At 39.3% G+C, this 17500-nt stretch overlaps 1 protein-coding gene across 3 annotated transcripts in view; it reads right to left on the reverse strand.

The window, feature by feature from the left end:
* trim110 (tripartite motif containing 110) overlaps positions 1-17500 on the reverse strand; it is a 39929-nt gene that overhangs the window by 3010 nt on the left and 19419 nt on the right. For all 3 annotated transcript variants that reach the window (XM_061935742.1, XM_061935733.1, XM_061935751.1), the window contains 6 exons: positions 14470-14997; positions 14302-14397; positions 13204-13437; positions 8321-8343; positions 3309-3454; positions 2052-2323 (listed from right to left, as the gene is read on the reverse strand). In XM_061935742.1, the coding sequence (XP_061791726.1) occupies positions 2052-2323; positions 3309-3454; positions 8321-8343; positions 13204-13437; positions 14302-14397; positions 14470-14964 (1266 nt within the window). In that variant the 5' untranslated portion in view covers positions 14965-14997. The remainder of the gene's footprint in view (positions 1-2051; positions 2324-3308; positions 3455-8320; positions 8344-13203; positions 13438-14301; positions 14398-14469; positions 14998-17500) is intronic.

Here is a 17500-nt window from a genome sequence, read left to right on the forward strand (position 1 = left end):
GCATTTCAAAAGGCAAAGTATGTAAGGAAGAAAACATTTAGCCCCTTTTCCCCACTGCAACTATAAATAGTATAATTTGTCTATAAAATTGTTATAAGTACACCCCTGCAAAACATTTGATGTCAGTTAACATTTAAGACATAGATCAACTTACAACAAATAATAACTTTATTAAGATTACAGTGCATCATTTTGCCTGAAATTAAATTTTTAAAAAATCCTTATTTAAACTATTGGAAATTTTCCAATCAAGTGATCAAACAAAATTGTCTTTCTTAGATTTCTTTGAAAATCTCGAGTATTTCAAAAGGCAAAGTATGTAAGGAAGAACACATTTTGCTCCTTCTTCCCACTGTGACTATAAATAATATAATTGTCTATAAAATTGTTATAAGTACACCTCTGCAAAACATTTTATCTCAGTTAACATTTAAGCCATAGATCAACTTACAACAAATAATAACTTTATTAAGATTACAGTGCATCAATTTGCCTGAAATTAAATAAAAAATTAAAATTAAAAAATAAATCTTTATTTAAACTATTGTATTGGAAATTTTCCAATAAAGTGGTCAAACAAAATTGTTTTTCTTAGATTTCTTTGAAAAACGTGAGCATTTCAAAAGGCAAAGTATGTAAGGAAGAAAACATCTCGCCCCTTTTCCCCACTGCATCTATAAATAGTATAATTTGTCTATAAAATTGTTATAAGTACACCCCTGCAAAACATTTTATCTCAGTTAACATTTGAGCCATAGATCAACTTACAACAAATAATAACTTTATTAAGATTACAGTGCATCAATTTGCCTGAAATTAAATTAAAACAAATAAATAAATAAATCCTTATTTAAACTATTGTATTGGAAATTTTCTAATCAAGTGGTCAAACAAAATTGTCTTTCTTAGATTTCTTTGAAAAGCTTGATCATTTCAAAAGGCAAAGTATGTAAGGAGTGCGTAATCGGAAGAGAGATGTGTTATTCTTTATACCCTCCCCCCGTATTTCGATACTTTTTGATACTTTTCTAAATAAAGGGGACCACAAAAAATGTCATTATTGGTTTTATTTTAACAAAAAATCTTACGGTACATTAAATGTCCTTAAATAAAATAGTGAACATACTAGACAACTTGTCTTTTAGTAGTAACTAAACAAACAAAGGCTCCTAATTAGTCTGCTGACATATGCAGTAACATATTGTGTCATTTATACACCTATTATTTTGTACACATTATAAAGGACAAGCGGTAGAAAATGAATTATTAATGTACTTGTTCATTTACTGTTACTATTTGCTTATTTTGTCTTTTAACATGTTCTATCTACACTTCTGTTAAAATGTAATAATCACTTATTCTTCTGTTGTCTGGATACTTTACATTAGTTTTGGATGATACCACAAATTTAGATATCAATCTGATACCAAGTAGTTGCAGGATCATACATTGGTCATATTCAAAGTCCAGGGACGTATTTCCTGAGTTTATAAACATAATATAAAGAAATAAAAAACTAAAAAATTATCGATGTAGTCATAGTAGCATCGACTAGAGACGCTCTTGTACTTGGTATCAATACAGTGGATGTCAGGTGTAGATCCACCCATGGCATTTGTTTACATTATCACGCCGGTGAGCTACGGTGTGTAGTGAAGCATGTTTAGCTATTCCTCGTCCTCCAGTGATAATGTTACTTGTAAGAAACTCACTTTATTCGTCGCCATGGAGGCGAGGATTAGTCATTTAGAAGTAGCTAAAACACTGCGGATGGACGTTAGCCGCTAGCTAGCTAGCCATGTTTTAAAGCTGCGTTTCAGTGTTATAACTTCACCTTTATTGTTAGTTTTTAAGCCAAAATGCGTCCGTTCTCCCTTTTCTGTCTACACACTGTGTCTGCTTGTAAATACTCAGTGATTGTGCGCTGCCGAACATGCTCCTGTGCTCGTAAAACCAGCAATGTCATGACGCGTTGGGGGAAACCGGTATTTTTTTAGAGGCGGTATAGTACCGTTTATGATTCCGGTATACCGTACAACCCGAGTACATACCGTGTTGTTGCCGAAGGCATTGCCCTCCTTCCCCTTTCGCCCGATACTCTTATAGCAGACGGCGACGTCCCAGAACCCCTCAGCCTCCATCTCCCAGTAGTGAGTGCCGGCAGAGAAGCTCTGGACTGTGAGGACCTGTGGCCAGTGGTCGAAGCGTTCCGGGTGGTCCGCGTGGGGCTGGCGACTCGGAAGCCTGGTGATTAACTGCAAGTCGTCCGAGACGCTCAGAAGAGGATGTGCGGTGGTGGCGTCCAGAGTCAGAGGACTGGTCACTGGAGTCGGAGAGAGAACCAAATGACCAATTTTGTTTACTACAAAGTGTTTGGAGGGACGACTCACACAGCTCCCTCTTGAGTTCACTCAGGCAAAGTGTTTGGAGGGACGACTCACACAGCTCCCTCTTGAGTTCACTCAGGCAAAGTGTTTAGAGGGACCACTCACACAGCTCCCTCTTGAGTTCACTCGGGCAAAGTGTTTAGAGGGACCACTCACACAGCTCCCTCTTGAGTTCACCTCAGGCAAAGTGTTTAGAGGGACCACACACACAGCTCCCTCTTGAGTTCACTCAGGCAGTTTACTACAAAGTGTTTAGAGGGACGACTCACACAGCTCCCTCTTGAGTTCACTCAGGCAAAGTGTTTAGAGGGACGACTCACGCAGCTCCCTCTTGAGTTCACTCAGGCAGTTTACTACAAAGTGTTTAGAGGGACGACTCACACAGCTCCCTCTTGAGTTCACTCGGGCAAAGTGTTTAGAGGGACGACTCACGCAGCTCCCTCTTGAGTTCACTCAGGCAGTTTACTACAAAGTGTTTAGAGGGACGACTCACACAGCTCCCTCTTGAGTTCACTCAGGCAAAGTGTTTAGAGGGACGACTCACACAGCTCCCTCTTGAGTTCACTCAGGCAAAGTGTTTAGAGGGACGACTCACACAGCTCCCTCTTGAGTTCACTCAGGCAGTTTACTACAAAGTGTTTAGAGGGACGACTCACACAGCTCCCTCTTGAGTTCACTCAGGCAAACTGTTTAGAGGGATGACTCACACAGCTCCCTCTTGAGTTCACTCAGGCAAAGTGTTTAGAGGGACGACTCACACAGCTCCCTCTTGAGTTCACTCAGGCAAAGTGTTTAGAGGGACGACTCACACAGCTCCCTCTTGAGTTCACTCAGGCAGTTTACTACAAAGTGTTTGGAGGGACGACTCACACAGCTCCCTCTTGAGTTCACTCAGGCAAAGTGTTTAGAGGGACGACTCACACAGCTCCCTCTTGAGTTCACTCAGGCAGCGGAGTGTGGCGCTGATGAACTCTCCATATTTGCCCTCCATCTCCTCCAAAATGTGCTTTCTGTCCAAACTGACCGGTTCTGGGGTGAAAAGTGGACTGTTTAGGTCAGGTACTAGCCTACAAGAGGAAAAACACAATGTCAGCTGCTGTGTAATCATGCTTTTATTATCTGTAAAGTAAGTCTGTGGTGAGTTAACACAACATTACTGTCAGAATAATTGTATGTAAGTTATCACAGAACTTTCTGTTCCCATGAGTTCCCGGCGAGAAAGGGCTTGTAAAACTCCACTGTGTACGATGGGAAGCGACATGAAGGTGTCTGTTTCTTTGATCTATTGTGATCCACAGGAAGATCTCGTCTTGACCCGAGATCTACAAAGCGGAGAGAAGGCGGGACCTGACGCAAGCTCCAGGCATCATGTCTTTGAACTGTTTTGTGACCGAGTGCAACAGCTTTTTACGACCCCCTCTCCCCTTAGAAACAGCTGTTGCTATGTGTTAGAATAACTGTTTCTAAATTATCACAAAAACTTTGTATTACATTGTGTTCCTGACAGGAAGACAAAATGCTGTCTTTGAAACCTACCAAGAGTAAGACTTGTAAAACTCCACTGTGTGTGTGGTGGGGACTTCAGAGCGGAGAGATGGATCTGCCCAATTTCCAGACGACCTCTTTTTGAACTATTTTATGAACTGACCATTCCTGTGAATTGTCTACGACCTTTTCTGTGAACTTTTTGCGACCTTTGTCCTTTGGAAACAGCGGTGGCCATGTGGTCGGGGAGGGTCCAAAATAAAAGAAGGAGGCATGCAATATTTTGGCAGAGCGTCCTGGAGACTGTACAAGAGTACAGTGTGTCCAGGTGTGTCTCCTCAAATGAGTCCAAATTGAATTCTGTCTCTGTTTGATTCCTTGCTTCTTGTCTTGTTTAATAGATGTCATCAGTGTTTGAACCTGACACTATGTAATCAGGTAAAGTCCAAATAAAAGAGGAGGCGTGCAACCATTTCGTCAGAGCGTGGTGGAAGACTGTACAAGAGTACAGCCCAGACGTTTCTCCACATGAGCCAAATTTAATCCTGTCTCTGTTGAATTCCTTGCTTCTTGTCTGTTTAATAAATGTCCTCGGGGTTTGAACCTGACAACTATTAGGATACCCAACTAGCCCACAGGTGTCAAGTGAAGTGAAATGAATTATATTTATATAGCGCTTTTTCTCTAGTGACTCAAAGCGCTTTACATAGTGAAACCCAATATCTAAGTTACTTTTTTAAACCAGTGCGGGTGGCACTAGGAGCAGGTGGGTAAAGTGTCTTGCCCAAGGACTAGGATGTGGAAGCGAGGATCGAACCTGGAACCCTTAAGTTGCTGGCACGGCCACTCTACCAACCGAGCTATACCGCCCCAAACTCAAGGCCCCGGGGGGCCAGATCTGGCCCGCAAACACCTGGAAATGATATGTCTCAATAAAGTCAATATACGTACTGCTTGAAATTTCATACCTTTTAAACTTTAAGAGTATCCAATATTGCAACAAATATTACTCATTATGTTTTGCATGTGGTGAATATTTATCTTAATCGTGGAACCACCAGTTGAAGTAAATAGTGGTATTTCATTTGGAGCACATAATAAAATAGGGCCCCGTAAGTTTGACATTCGCATGTGGACTGGATTAGTTCTCGCGTGGGAAAAGGCAATACATTGGTCCTCGGTACGCAAAATGATAGCTCTATCCTTGAGAAGAGACTACGTGTTTAACTTAAGTTATGTTAATCGTGGAACAACCAGTTGAAGTAAATAGTGGTATTTCATTTGGAGCACATAATAAAATAGGGCCCCGTAAGTTTGAATTTTCGCATGTGGACTGGATTAGTTCTCGCGTGGGAAAAGGCAGTACATTGGTCCTCGGTACGCAAAATGATAGCTCTATCCTTGAGAAGAGACTACGTGTTTAACTTAAGTTATGTTAATCGTGGAACCACCAGTTGAAGTAAATAGTGGTATTTCATTTGGAGCACATAATAAAATAGGGCCTCGTAAGTTTGACATTCGCATGTGGACTGGATTAGTTCTCGCGTGGGAAAAGGCAGTACATTGGTCCTCGGTACGCAAAATGATAGCTCTATCCTTGAGAAGAGACTACGTGTTTAACTTAAGTTATGTTAATCGTGGAACCACCAGTTGAAGTAAATAGTGGTATTTCATTTGGATCACATAATAAAATAGGGCCCCGTAAGTTTGACATTCGCATGTGGACTGGATTAGTTCTCGCGTGGGAAAAGGCAGTACATTGGTCCTCGGTACGCAAAATGATAGCTCTATCCTTGAGAAGAGACTACGTGTTTAACTTAAGTTATGTTAATCGTGGAACCACCAGTTGAAGTAAATAGTGGTATTTCATTTGGAGCACATAATAAAATAGGGCCTCGTAAGTTTGACATTCGCATGTGGACTGGATTAGTTCTCGCGTGGGAAAAGGCAGTACATTGGTCCTCGGTACGCAAAATGATAGCTCTATCCTTGAGAAGAGACTACGTGTTTAACTTAAGTTATGTTAATCGTGGAACCACCAGTTGAAGTAAATAGTGGTATTTCATTTGGAGCACATAATAAAATAGGGCCCCGTAAGTTTGACATTCGCATGTGGACTGGATTAGTTCTCGCGTGGGAAAAGGCAGTACATTGGTCCTCGGTACGCAAAATGATAGCTCTATCCTTGAGAAGAGACTACGTGTTTAACTTAAGTTATGTTAATCGTGGAACAACCAGTTGAAGTAAATAGTGGTATTTCATTTGGAGCACATAATAAAATAGGGCCCCGTAAGTTTGAATTTTCGCATGTGGACTGGATTAGTTCTCGCGTGGGAAAAGGCAGTACATTGGTCCTCGGTACGCAAAATGATAGCTCTATCCTTGAGAAGAGACTACGTGTTTAACTTAAGTTATGTTAATCGTGGAACTACCAGTTGAAGTAAATAGTGGTATTTCATTTGGAGCACATAATAAAATAGGGCCTCGTAAATTTGACATTCGCATGTGGACTGGATTAGTTCTTGCGTGGGAAAAGGCAGTACATTGGTCCTCGGTACGCAAAATGATAGCTCTATCCTTGAGAAGAGACTACGTGTTTAACTTAAGTTATGTTAATCGTGGAACAACCAGTTGAAGTAAATAGTGGTATTTCATTTGGAGCACATAATAAAATAGGGCCCCGTAAATTTGAATTTTCGCATGTGGACTGGATTAGTTCTCGCGTGGGAAAAGGCAGTACATTGGTCCTCGGTACGCAAAATGATAGCTCTATCCTTGAGAAGAGACTACGTGTTTAACTTAAGTTATGTTAATCGTGGAACCACCAGTTGAAGTAAATAGTGGTATTTCATTTGGAGCACATAATAAAATAGGGCCCCGTAAGTTTGACATTCGCATGTGGACTGGATTAGTTCTCGCGTGGGAAAAGGCACTACATTGGTCCTCGGTACGCAAAATGATAGCTCTATCCTTGAGAAGAGACTACGTGTTTAACGTAAGTTATGTTAATCGTGGAACAACCAGTTGAAGTAAATAGTGGTATTTCATTTGGAGCACATAATAAAATAGGGCCCCGTAAGTTTGAATTTTCGCATGTGGACTGGATTAGTTCTCGCGTGGGAAAAGGCAGTACATTGGTCCTCGGTACGCAAAATGATAGCTCTATCCTTGAGAAGAGACTACGTGTTTAACTTAAGTTATGTTAATCGTGGAACTACCAGTTGAAGTAAATAGTGGTATTTCATTTGGAGCACATAATAAAATAGGGCCTCGTAAATTTGACATTCGCATGTGGACTGGGTTAGTTCTCGCGTGGGAAAAGGCAGTACATTGGTCCTCGGTACGCAAAATGATAGCTCTATCCTTGAGAAGAGACTACGTGTTTAACTTAAGTTATGTTAATTGTGGAACCACCAGTTGAAGTAAATAGTGGTATTTCATTTGGAGCACATAATAAAATAGGGCCCCGTAAGTTTGACATTCGCATGTGGACTGGATTAGTTCTCGCGTGGGAAAAAGCAGTACATTGGTCCTCGGTACGCAAAACGATAGCTCTATCCTTGAGAAGAGACTACGTGTTTAACTTAAGTTATGACCTACAGTACAGGCCAACAGTTTGGACACACCTTCTCATTCATGACTATTTACATTGTAGATTGTCACTGAAGGCATCAAAACTATGAATGAACACATGTGGAGTTTTCTTCAAAATAGCCACTCTTTGCTCGGATGACTTTTTCGCACACTCTTGGCATTCTCTCCATGAGCTTCAAGAGATAGTCACCTGAAAGGGTTTTCACTTCACAGGTGTGCTTGAAGCTCATGGAGAGAATGCCAAGGGTGTGCAAAGCAGCAATCAGAGCAAAGGGTGGCTATTTTGAAGAAACTAGATTTTTTTTTAAACCATCCTCTCTAGATATATAAAGATTTGTATTTACAACATTAATAATATACTATGCAAATATAAAAAAGGTAAGCTTTTAGTAAAAACTAATATTTTCTTCGAATTTTTTGTTTGTAATTGATTTTTAATCTTCATTGTTTACTTCAAGTTATTCCAGTATGTCTCTCTCTCTCTATATATATATATATATTAATGTATTTATTTTTATACATTTTGGCCAAAGGGGGCGCATTTCAATTTCTTACACACACTTGTTATTACATATGTTGGCCAGAGGGGGAGCACTTTTAAAACAGACACCTTTTTGGGACCACCCTAATGTTGATAGATTTCACCACCCAGGGTTGCAAAGGAGGCATTCTCTATTAGATGCAATGATTTTCTGTATTGGGACCATGATTTATGTCATCACTTGTTCACACCTCCTCATATGGAAGCTACTTTTCCTTGTTGATGTCTCAAGAAGGAAATACAACACACACACACACACACACACACACACACTTTATACAAGCATCAGTCATTTGTCGTACTGTTGACTTACTTTGTGTCATCAGACTGAAAGGCCTGAGAAAAGTACATGCATGTATTTCATTAGTACAAAATACACCAATACCAACCCTACAGTACGTACACTAGTAGTAGTATTTAGGGTTAGTACTATACTACAGTGGTTCTCAAACTTTTTTTAGTACCAGAAATAACTTGGCACTCCATCACAGGTGTCAAACTCAAGGCCCGGGGGCCAAATCTGGCCCGTCACATTATTTTATTTTAGCCTGGAAATAATATGCCTTAATAAAATGTTTAATCTTTTCTTACTTGATATATTTGTTTTTTCCCTTTTGACATAAAAAATCACGTACTGCATGCAATTACATATATTTAAAAATTCTAAATGATCAAAATCAAAATATTATCATGTATTCTAAAAATATTTTTTGTTAAAATAAAGATAAATACAGTACTTAAATATCTGCTCAAAACAAATTATCAATCAAATTGTGGACTGTAAATAGATTTTACGGTTAAATTCCGCCGACTGAGGGGTTTTTTTTAACCGTAAAATCAACTTTGGTACTGTTTTTTCCATATACAGTAAGACACTAAAACATTAAAAAAAACAGACAAAAAAACATTAAAACAAGAATATTTTATGGTAAAAAAAAATTACCTGACAGCTGTTGCTTTAATTTTACCGCTTAAAAACAGTGGTGTTGTTTCTCCATTCCATTCCATTTATACCATTTTTTTGTATGTTGTAAAAAAACACAGCTTTTACTGTAAAAAATTCTGCTGACTGAGCTGGCAGTTTTCAAAGTAAAATGTTTCTTTGATGTATTGTAATCCACAGAAAGATTTTGTCTTGACCCGAGATCGACAAAGCGGAGAGGAAGCAGGGCCTGACCTCCCTCCAGGCACCTTTTCTTTGAACTGTTTTATGACCTTTTCTTTGAACTGTTTTTAATCAAAGGCGATGGCTGTTTACGACCCCCCTCCCTTAGAAACAGTTGTTGCCATGTAATCAGGGAAAGTCCAAATAAAAGAGGAGGCGTACAATCTTTCGTCAGAGCGTGGTGGAAGACTGTAAAAGAGTACAGCCCAGATGTTTTTAAAGTTTTTAAATATTTTTTTTGCAGTCTATGTAAAAAAGTATATTGTTACTATATATGTTAGAATAATTGTATCTAAGTTATCACAAATCTTTGTGTTGCCACGAGTTCCCGGCGAGAAGACAAAAGCCGTCTTTGATCCTACCAAGAAGAAGGCTTGTAAAACTCCACTGTGTAGGATGGGAAGCAACATGAAGGTGTTCTGTTTCTTTGATGTATTGTAATCCACAGAAAGATATTGTCTTGACCCGAGAACTACAAAGCGGAAGAGGAAGCAGGACCTGACTCTCCTCCAGGGACCTCTTCTTTGAACTGTTTTACGACCTTTTCTTTGAACTGTTTTGCGGCCAAAGGCAGCACCTGTTTACGACTTCCCTCCCTTAGAAACAGCTGTTGCCATGTAATCAGGGAAAGTCCAAATAAAAGAGAAGGCGTACAATCTTTCGTCAGAGCGTGGTGGAGACTGTAAATGAGTACAGCCCAGATGTTTTTAAAGTTTTAAAAAAATGTTTTGCAGTCTATGTAAAAAAGTATATTGGTACTATATATGTTAGAATAATTATATCTAAGTTATCACAAAACTTTGTGTTGCCATGAGTTCCCGGCGAGAAGACAAAAGCCGTCTTTGATCCTACCAAGAAGAAGGCTTGTAAAACTCCACTGTGTAGGATGGGAAGCAACATGAAGGTGTTCTGTTTCTTTGATGTATTGTAATCCACAGAAAGATATTGTCTTGACCCGAGAACTACAAAGCGGAAGAGGAAGCAGGACCTGACTCTCCTCCAGGCACCTCTTCTTTGAACTGTTTTACGACCTTTTCTTTGAACTGTTTTGCGGCCAAAGGCAGCACCTGTTTACGACTTCCCTCCCTTAGAAACAGCTGTTGCCATGTAATCAGGGAAAGTCCAAATAAAAGAGAAGGCGTACAATCTTTCGTCAGAGCGTGGTGGAGACTGTAAATGAGTACAGCCCAGATGTTTTTAAAGTTTTAAAAAAATGTTTTGCAGTCTATGTAAAAAAGTATATTGGTACTATATATGTTAGAATAATTATATCTAAGTTATCACAAAACTTTGTGTTGCCATGAGTTCCCGGCGAGAAGACAAAAGCCGTCTTTGATCCTACCAAGAAGAAGGCTTGTAAAACTCCACTGTGTAGGATGGGAAGCAACATGAAGGTGTTCTGTTTCTTTGATGTATTGTAATCCACAGAAAGATATTGTCTTGACCCGAGAACTACAAAGCGGAAGAGGAAGCAGGACCTGACTCTCCTCCAGGCACCTCTTCTTTGAACTGTTTTACGACCTTTTCTTTGAACTGTTTTGCGGCCAAAGGCAGCACCTGTTTACGACTTCCCTCCCTTAGAAACAGCTGTTGCCATGTAATCAGGGAAAGTCCAAATAAAAGAGAAGGCGTACAATCTTTCGTCAGAGCGTGGTGGAGACTGTAAATGAGTACAGCCCAGATGTTTTTAAAGTTTAAAAAAAATGTTTTGCAGTCTATGTAAAAAAGTATATTGTTACTATATATGTTAGAATAATTATATCTAAGTTATCACAAAACTTTGTGTTGCCATGAGTTCCCGGCGAGAAGACAAAAGCCGTCTTTGATCCTACCAAGAAGAAGGCTTGTAAAACTCCACTGTGTAGGATGGGAAGCAACATGAAGGTGTTCTGTTTCTTTGATGTATTGTAATCCACAGAAAGATATTGTCTTGACCCGAGAACTACAAAGCGGAAGAGGAAGCAGGACCTGACTCTCCTCCAGGGACCTCTTCTTTGAACTGTTTTACGACCTTTTCTTTGAACTGTTTTGCGGCCAAAGGAAGCACCTGTTTACGACCCCCCTCCCTTAGAAACAGCTGTTGCCATGTAATCAGGGAAAGTCCAAATAAAAGAGGAGGCGTACAATCTTTCGTCAGAGCGTGGTGGAAGACTGTAAAAGAGTACAGCCCAGATGTTTTTAAAGTTTTTAAATATTTTTTTTGCAGTCTATGTAAAAAAGTATATTGTTACTATATATGTTAGAATAATTGTATCTAAGTTATCACAAATCTTTGTGTTGCCACGAGTTCCCGGCGAGAAGACAAAAGCCGTCTTTGATCCTACCAAGAAGAAGGCTTGTAAAACTCCACTGTGTAGGATGGGAAGCAACATGAAGGTGTTCTGTTTCTTTGATGTATTGTAATCCACAGAAAGATATTGTCTTGACCCGAGAACTACAAAGCGGAAGAGGAAGCAGGACCTGACTCTCCTCCAGGCACCTCTTCTTTGAACTGTTTTACGACCTTTTCTTTGAACTGTTTTGCGGCCAAAGGCAGCACCTGTTTACGACTTCCCTTCCTTAGAAACAGCTGTTGCCATGTAATCAGGGAAAGTCCAAATAAAAGAGAAGGCGTACACTCTTTCGTCAGAGCGTGGTGGAGACTGTAAATGAGTACAGCTCAGATGTTTTTAAAGTTTTAAAAAAATGTTTTGCAGTCTATGTAAAAAAGTATATTGTTACTATATATGTTAGAATAATTATATCTAAGTTATCACAAAACTTTGTGTTGCCATGAGTTCCCGGCGAGAAGACAAAAGCCGTCTTTGATCCTACCAAGAAGAAGGCTTGTAAAACTCCACTGTGTAGGATGGGAAGCAACATGAAGGTGTTCTGTTTCTTTGATGTATTGTAATCCACAGAAAGATATTGTCTTGACCCGAGAACTACAAAGCGGAAGAGGAAGCAGGACCTGACTCTCCTCCAGGGACCTCTTCTTTGAACTGTTTTACGACCTTTTCTTTGAACTGTTTTGCGGCCAAAGGCAGCACCTGTTTACGACCCCCCTCCCTTAGAAACAGCTGTTGCCATGTAATCAGGGAAAGTCCAAATAAAAGAGAAGGCGTACAATCTTTCGTCAGAGCGTGGTGGAGACTGTAAATGAGTACAGCCCAGATGTTTTTAAAGTTTTAAAAAAATGTTTTGCAGTCTATGTAAAAAAGTATATTGTTACTATATATGTTAGAATAATTATATCTAAGTTATCACAAAACTTTGTGTTGCCACGAGTTCCCGGCGAGAAGACAAAAGCCGTCTTTGATCCTACCAAGAAGAAGGCTTGTAAAACTCTACTGTGTAGGATGGGAAGCAACATGAAGGTGTTCTGTTTCTTTCATGTATTGATATTGTCTTGACCCGAGAACTACAAAGCGGAGAGGAAGCAGGACCCGACTGCCCTCCAGGGACCTCTTCTTTGAACTGTTTTACGATCTTTTTGAACTGTTTTGTGGCCAAAGGCAGCACCTGTTTACGACCCCCTTCCCTTAGAAACAGCTGTTACCATGTAATCAGGGAAAGTCCAAATAAAAGAAGAGGCGTACAATCTTTCGTCAGAGTGTGGTGAGACTGTACAAAGAGTACAATCCAGACGTCTCTCCTCAATTGAGCCAAATTTAATTCTGTCTCTGTTTAATTCCTTGCTTCTTGTCTTGTTTAATAGATGTCATCAGTGTTTGAACCTGACAATATATATTACTTATTGTTAAAAGCGGCCCTCTGAGGGCAACCAAAACTGCGACGTGGCCCTCAATGAAAACGAGTTTGACACCCCTGGTCTACATTGAAATACAGTAGCATAGTAGGCCTAAATATTCATCAAAAACAAGGCAGGTATAATTGATATTTTTGGCCACTGCAACATTACACAATTTGGGAATATTTAATTACCTGATTCTCTGGCTTACCACTAGATGGCGCCCACATACTACAAGTGGTACCGCAGTTTGAGAACCACTGCGAAAGAACGATTCCAATCCCGAGCGCCATGGCCTTACCCATATAAGCAGGAAGGGGTCGCTCTCCGCCAACAGCGACGCCAAGTAGCGCCGGATGCCCGTGGTCTGGCTCAGGTCCTCCCTCAGTTTGGAACAGTCCTCATGCACGCGCTCGATGACCTGCTGTCTGTCCTTCTTGGTTATCTCCATGAGAGCCGCGACCAGTTTCTCCACCTGGACCTGCAGGTCCGAGCCCAGCCGCTCCACTTGGGCGTTTTCCTCCATCAGAGAATCCTAAGTGACAAATCTATAAATCGGTGGTTCTCAAACGTCTTCCACCAAGTCTTCTTGGCCCTTCAAGTACCACCATAATCACCAACATTAAGATACGGCAGCATAGTAAGACTAAGTATTAATTAAAAACAATGCGGAGGTTTCACTTGACAGGTATATTTAATATTGGCCTTTGTAACAATACACACAGTTTGAAAATAGAAAATTAAAAAAAATAAAAATAAAATAAAAATGAAAATAAAATAAAAATAAAAATAAAAATAAAAATAAAAATAAATTAAAAAAAATTAAATAAGAATAAAATAAGAATAAAAATAAAATAAAAATAAAATAAAAATAAAATAAAAATAAAATAAAAATAAAATAAAAATAAAATAAAAATAAAATAAAAATAAAATAAAAAATTAAATTAAAATAAAATTAAAATTAAGATACAAATAAAAATAATAAAATAATATAAAATAAAAACAAAAATTAAAATTAAAATTAAAATTAAAATTAAAATAAAATAAAATAAAATAAAATAAAATAAAATAAAATAAAATAAAATAAAATAAAATAAAAATAAAATAAAACATTTATTAATTTTTTTTTTATAAAAAAATAAAAATACTAAAAAAATTACAAATAAAAAAAACACTGTCCTTTAATCAAGTGATTTTTTTCCCACTGATTCTATACATTTGGATGGGTGGCCAAATACTTTTGCCAATATAGTGTATATTGGAACCTTTCCGAGGAATTAATCCAGTTCTATAGTGAATCGAATCTCTAATCCGGTATCAGTATCGGTATCAGCAACGTTATCGGACTGATACCGACATTTGGAGTTATAAAGATCAGTTTTTGTCGTGCGTTACTCACAGCAATAGTAGAGTTGATGTTGGCAAAGTCTTTGAGGATTTGTTCGCCGTTTTTCAGCTTGTCTTCAGATTTTCCCAGCAGTGTCTGAAGAATATCCTAAAAAAAAAAAAAAAGCACAACTTTATGGATTTCCAGAGCATACACAAAGGAGAAGATAAGAGAGCACACCTTTAGATCCTCCTCCACCTGTCTGAGACCTTTGACTTCGTGCTGAGCATGGCTTCCCTCCAGCAGACAGTCGCCGCACACGTACACCCTCTCGTCGGCGCAGTAGTAGCGGAACACCTCCGTGTGCGTGGGACACTTGCGCCGGGAGACGTCCCCCAGGGGCTCCACCAGCAAGTGGCTGCTGAACGCCGGCCTGTCCAGGTGGTGGCGCAGGTGCTCGGCGCACAGCGACACCTCGCACCTCAGGCAGGTCTTGACGGCCACGTGGACCAGGCCTTCGTCCGCCTCCGGGGAGCAGCAGTCGCACAGCACCTGGCCGTGCTGCTCCGCGCACTGGGGACAGGCGAAGTGGCCCTCGCCCTCGCCCTGGCCGGGGCCGCCCCAGGCCTGGCGGATGCACGCGGGACAGAAGCTGTGGCCACAGGGCAGGGGGTGGGGCTTGCTGAAGAGGTCTCTGCAGACGGAGCAGGTCAGCTCTTCCGTCACGGACGCCATCGTGAGGCGCTGGAGTGGCGGCCCTACGGCGTCCTGAGAACACATTGGAACAATAGAAACATTAAAACAACGTTGAGAAATTGTTGAATTAGGTCCTGACGTTAAGCAACTCAAACATAACGTTGAAACAACATGCTGTTTGGTGACATTTAAGCAATGTTGGATTCTGACGTTGATTTGACCACTGAATTTTGGTCACTTACCAACCAACGTTTTATAACAGAAACGCAACGTTGAAACAACATGCTTTTTGACGACATTTAATCAATGTTGGATTCTGACTATTTGACCATTGAATTTTGGTCATTTCTCAACCAAAACTCTACAACACAATTACAACGTTGAAACAACATAATCTTTGGCAACGTTTACTCAATGTCAGGTTGTGACGTTGATTTGACCATTGAAATTTGGTCATTTCCAAACCAATATTCTACGACACAAATACAACATGCTTTTTGACGACCTTTAATCAATGTTGGATTCTGACGATTTGACCATTGAATTTTGGTGATTTCCCAACCAATATTCTACAACACAATTACAACGTTGAAACAACATATTTTTGACTACGCTTATTCAATGTCGGGTTCTGACGATTTGACCATTGAAATTTGGTCATTTCCAAACCAATATTTTACAACACAAATACAACGTTGAAACAACATGCTGTTTGACGACGTTTAATCAATGTCGGGTTCTGACGATTTGACCATCGAATTTTGGTCATTTCCCAACCAATATTCTACAACACAAATACAACGTTGAAACAATATATTTTTTTACGACGTTTATTCAATGTCAGGTTGTGACGTTCATTTGACCATTGAATTTTGGTCATTTCCCAACCAATATTTTACAACACAAATACAACTTTGAAACAACATGCTTTTTGACAACGTTTATTCAATGTCGGGTTCTGACGTTGATTTGACCATTGAAATTTGGTAATTTCACAACCAATATTCTACAACAGAAACGCAACGTTGAAACAACATGCTTTTTGACGACGTTTAATCAATGTTGGGTTCTGACTATTTGACCATTGAATTTTGGTCATTTCCCAACCAATATTCTACAACACATGCAACATGCTTTTTGACGACGTTTATTCAATGTCGGGTTCTGACGTTGATTTGACCATTGAAATTTGGTAATTTCACAACCAATATTCTACAACACAAATACAACGTTGAAGCAACATGCTGTTTGATGACGTTTAATCAATGTTGGGTTCTGATGTTGATTTGACCATTGAATTTTGGTCATTTCCCAACCAATATTCTACAACACAAATACAACGTTGGAACAACATGCTTTTTGACAACGTTTAATCAATGTTGGGTTCGGACGTTGATTTGACCGTTGAATTTTGGTGATTTTCCAACCAATATTCCACAACACAAATACAACGTTGAAACAACATCATTTTTGATGACGTTTACTCAATGTTAGGTTGTGACGTTGATTTGACCATTGAAATTTGGTCATTTACCAATCAATATTCTACAACACAATTACAACGTTGAAACAACATCATTTTTGACAACGTTTAATCAAAGTCGGGTTGTGACGTTGATTTGACCACTGAAATTTGGTCATTTCCCAACCATTATTCTATGACACAAATACTACGTTGAAACAACATACTTTTTGACGACTTTTAATCAATGTTGGGTTCTGACAATTTGACCATTGAATTTTGGTCATTTCCCAACCAATATTCTACAACACAAATACAACGTTGAAACAACATGCTTTTTGACGACGTTTATTCAATGTCAGGTTGTGACGTTGATCTGACCATTGAATTTTGGTCTTTTCCCAACAAACAACTTGGATCCAACGTGGGACAATCAATTTACAAATACAACTATTTTGCAACATTGTTTCAAAATCAGTTTTAAAGGACATGTACGTATAATCAATGTCTTGTGCCTGCTGGGCAATATATATTGACAATATTGATAATATCTAACAGTAAGCTGATAATAATAACGGTGTTGTCCAGTTCTATCTTGTTACTTGCGAGTCTCATTTGCAAGTGTTGGCGTAGATTTTGCATGCAGTTCCAGTTCCAGGGCGTTAGATGGCAGTAGCGTATAGAATAAGGTGTGTTGCCTTTTAGTTAGGAAGCAGTCTTTGCCATTAAGTTGAGTGTGCCAGTCTTATCTTTTGTTGAATCCGACAAAGTGTTTATACTGTAAGTATTGTACTTATCACTCGGAGTGCACAAAAAAATCGATTCACATCAGAATCGTGAATCCTTGATTCATAATTATCAAAATTGGACTTTAAAAAATGATATATGTATAGATACATGCATACTATTGGTGATGCTGGATCACACACACACACACACACACACACACACACACACACACACACACACACACACACACACACACACACACACACACACCGGTGGATCTCACGTAAGAGGAAGGTGGGGGGTTATTTATTTTGCAATATAGTCTGAAAGCGCCCCTTTTAAGATATTCAACACTCTACTGCTGTCTGGTGGCTAAAGTGGATA

Source organism: Nerophis lumbriciformis, linkage group LG03 (genome assembly GCF_033978685.3).
Source record: "Nerophis lumbriciformis linkage group LG03, RoL_Nlum_v2.1, whole genome shotgun sequence".
Lineage (NCBI taxonomy): Eukaryota > Metazoa > Chordata > Actinopteri > Syngnathiformes > Syngnathidae > Nerophis > Nerophis lumbriciformis.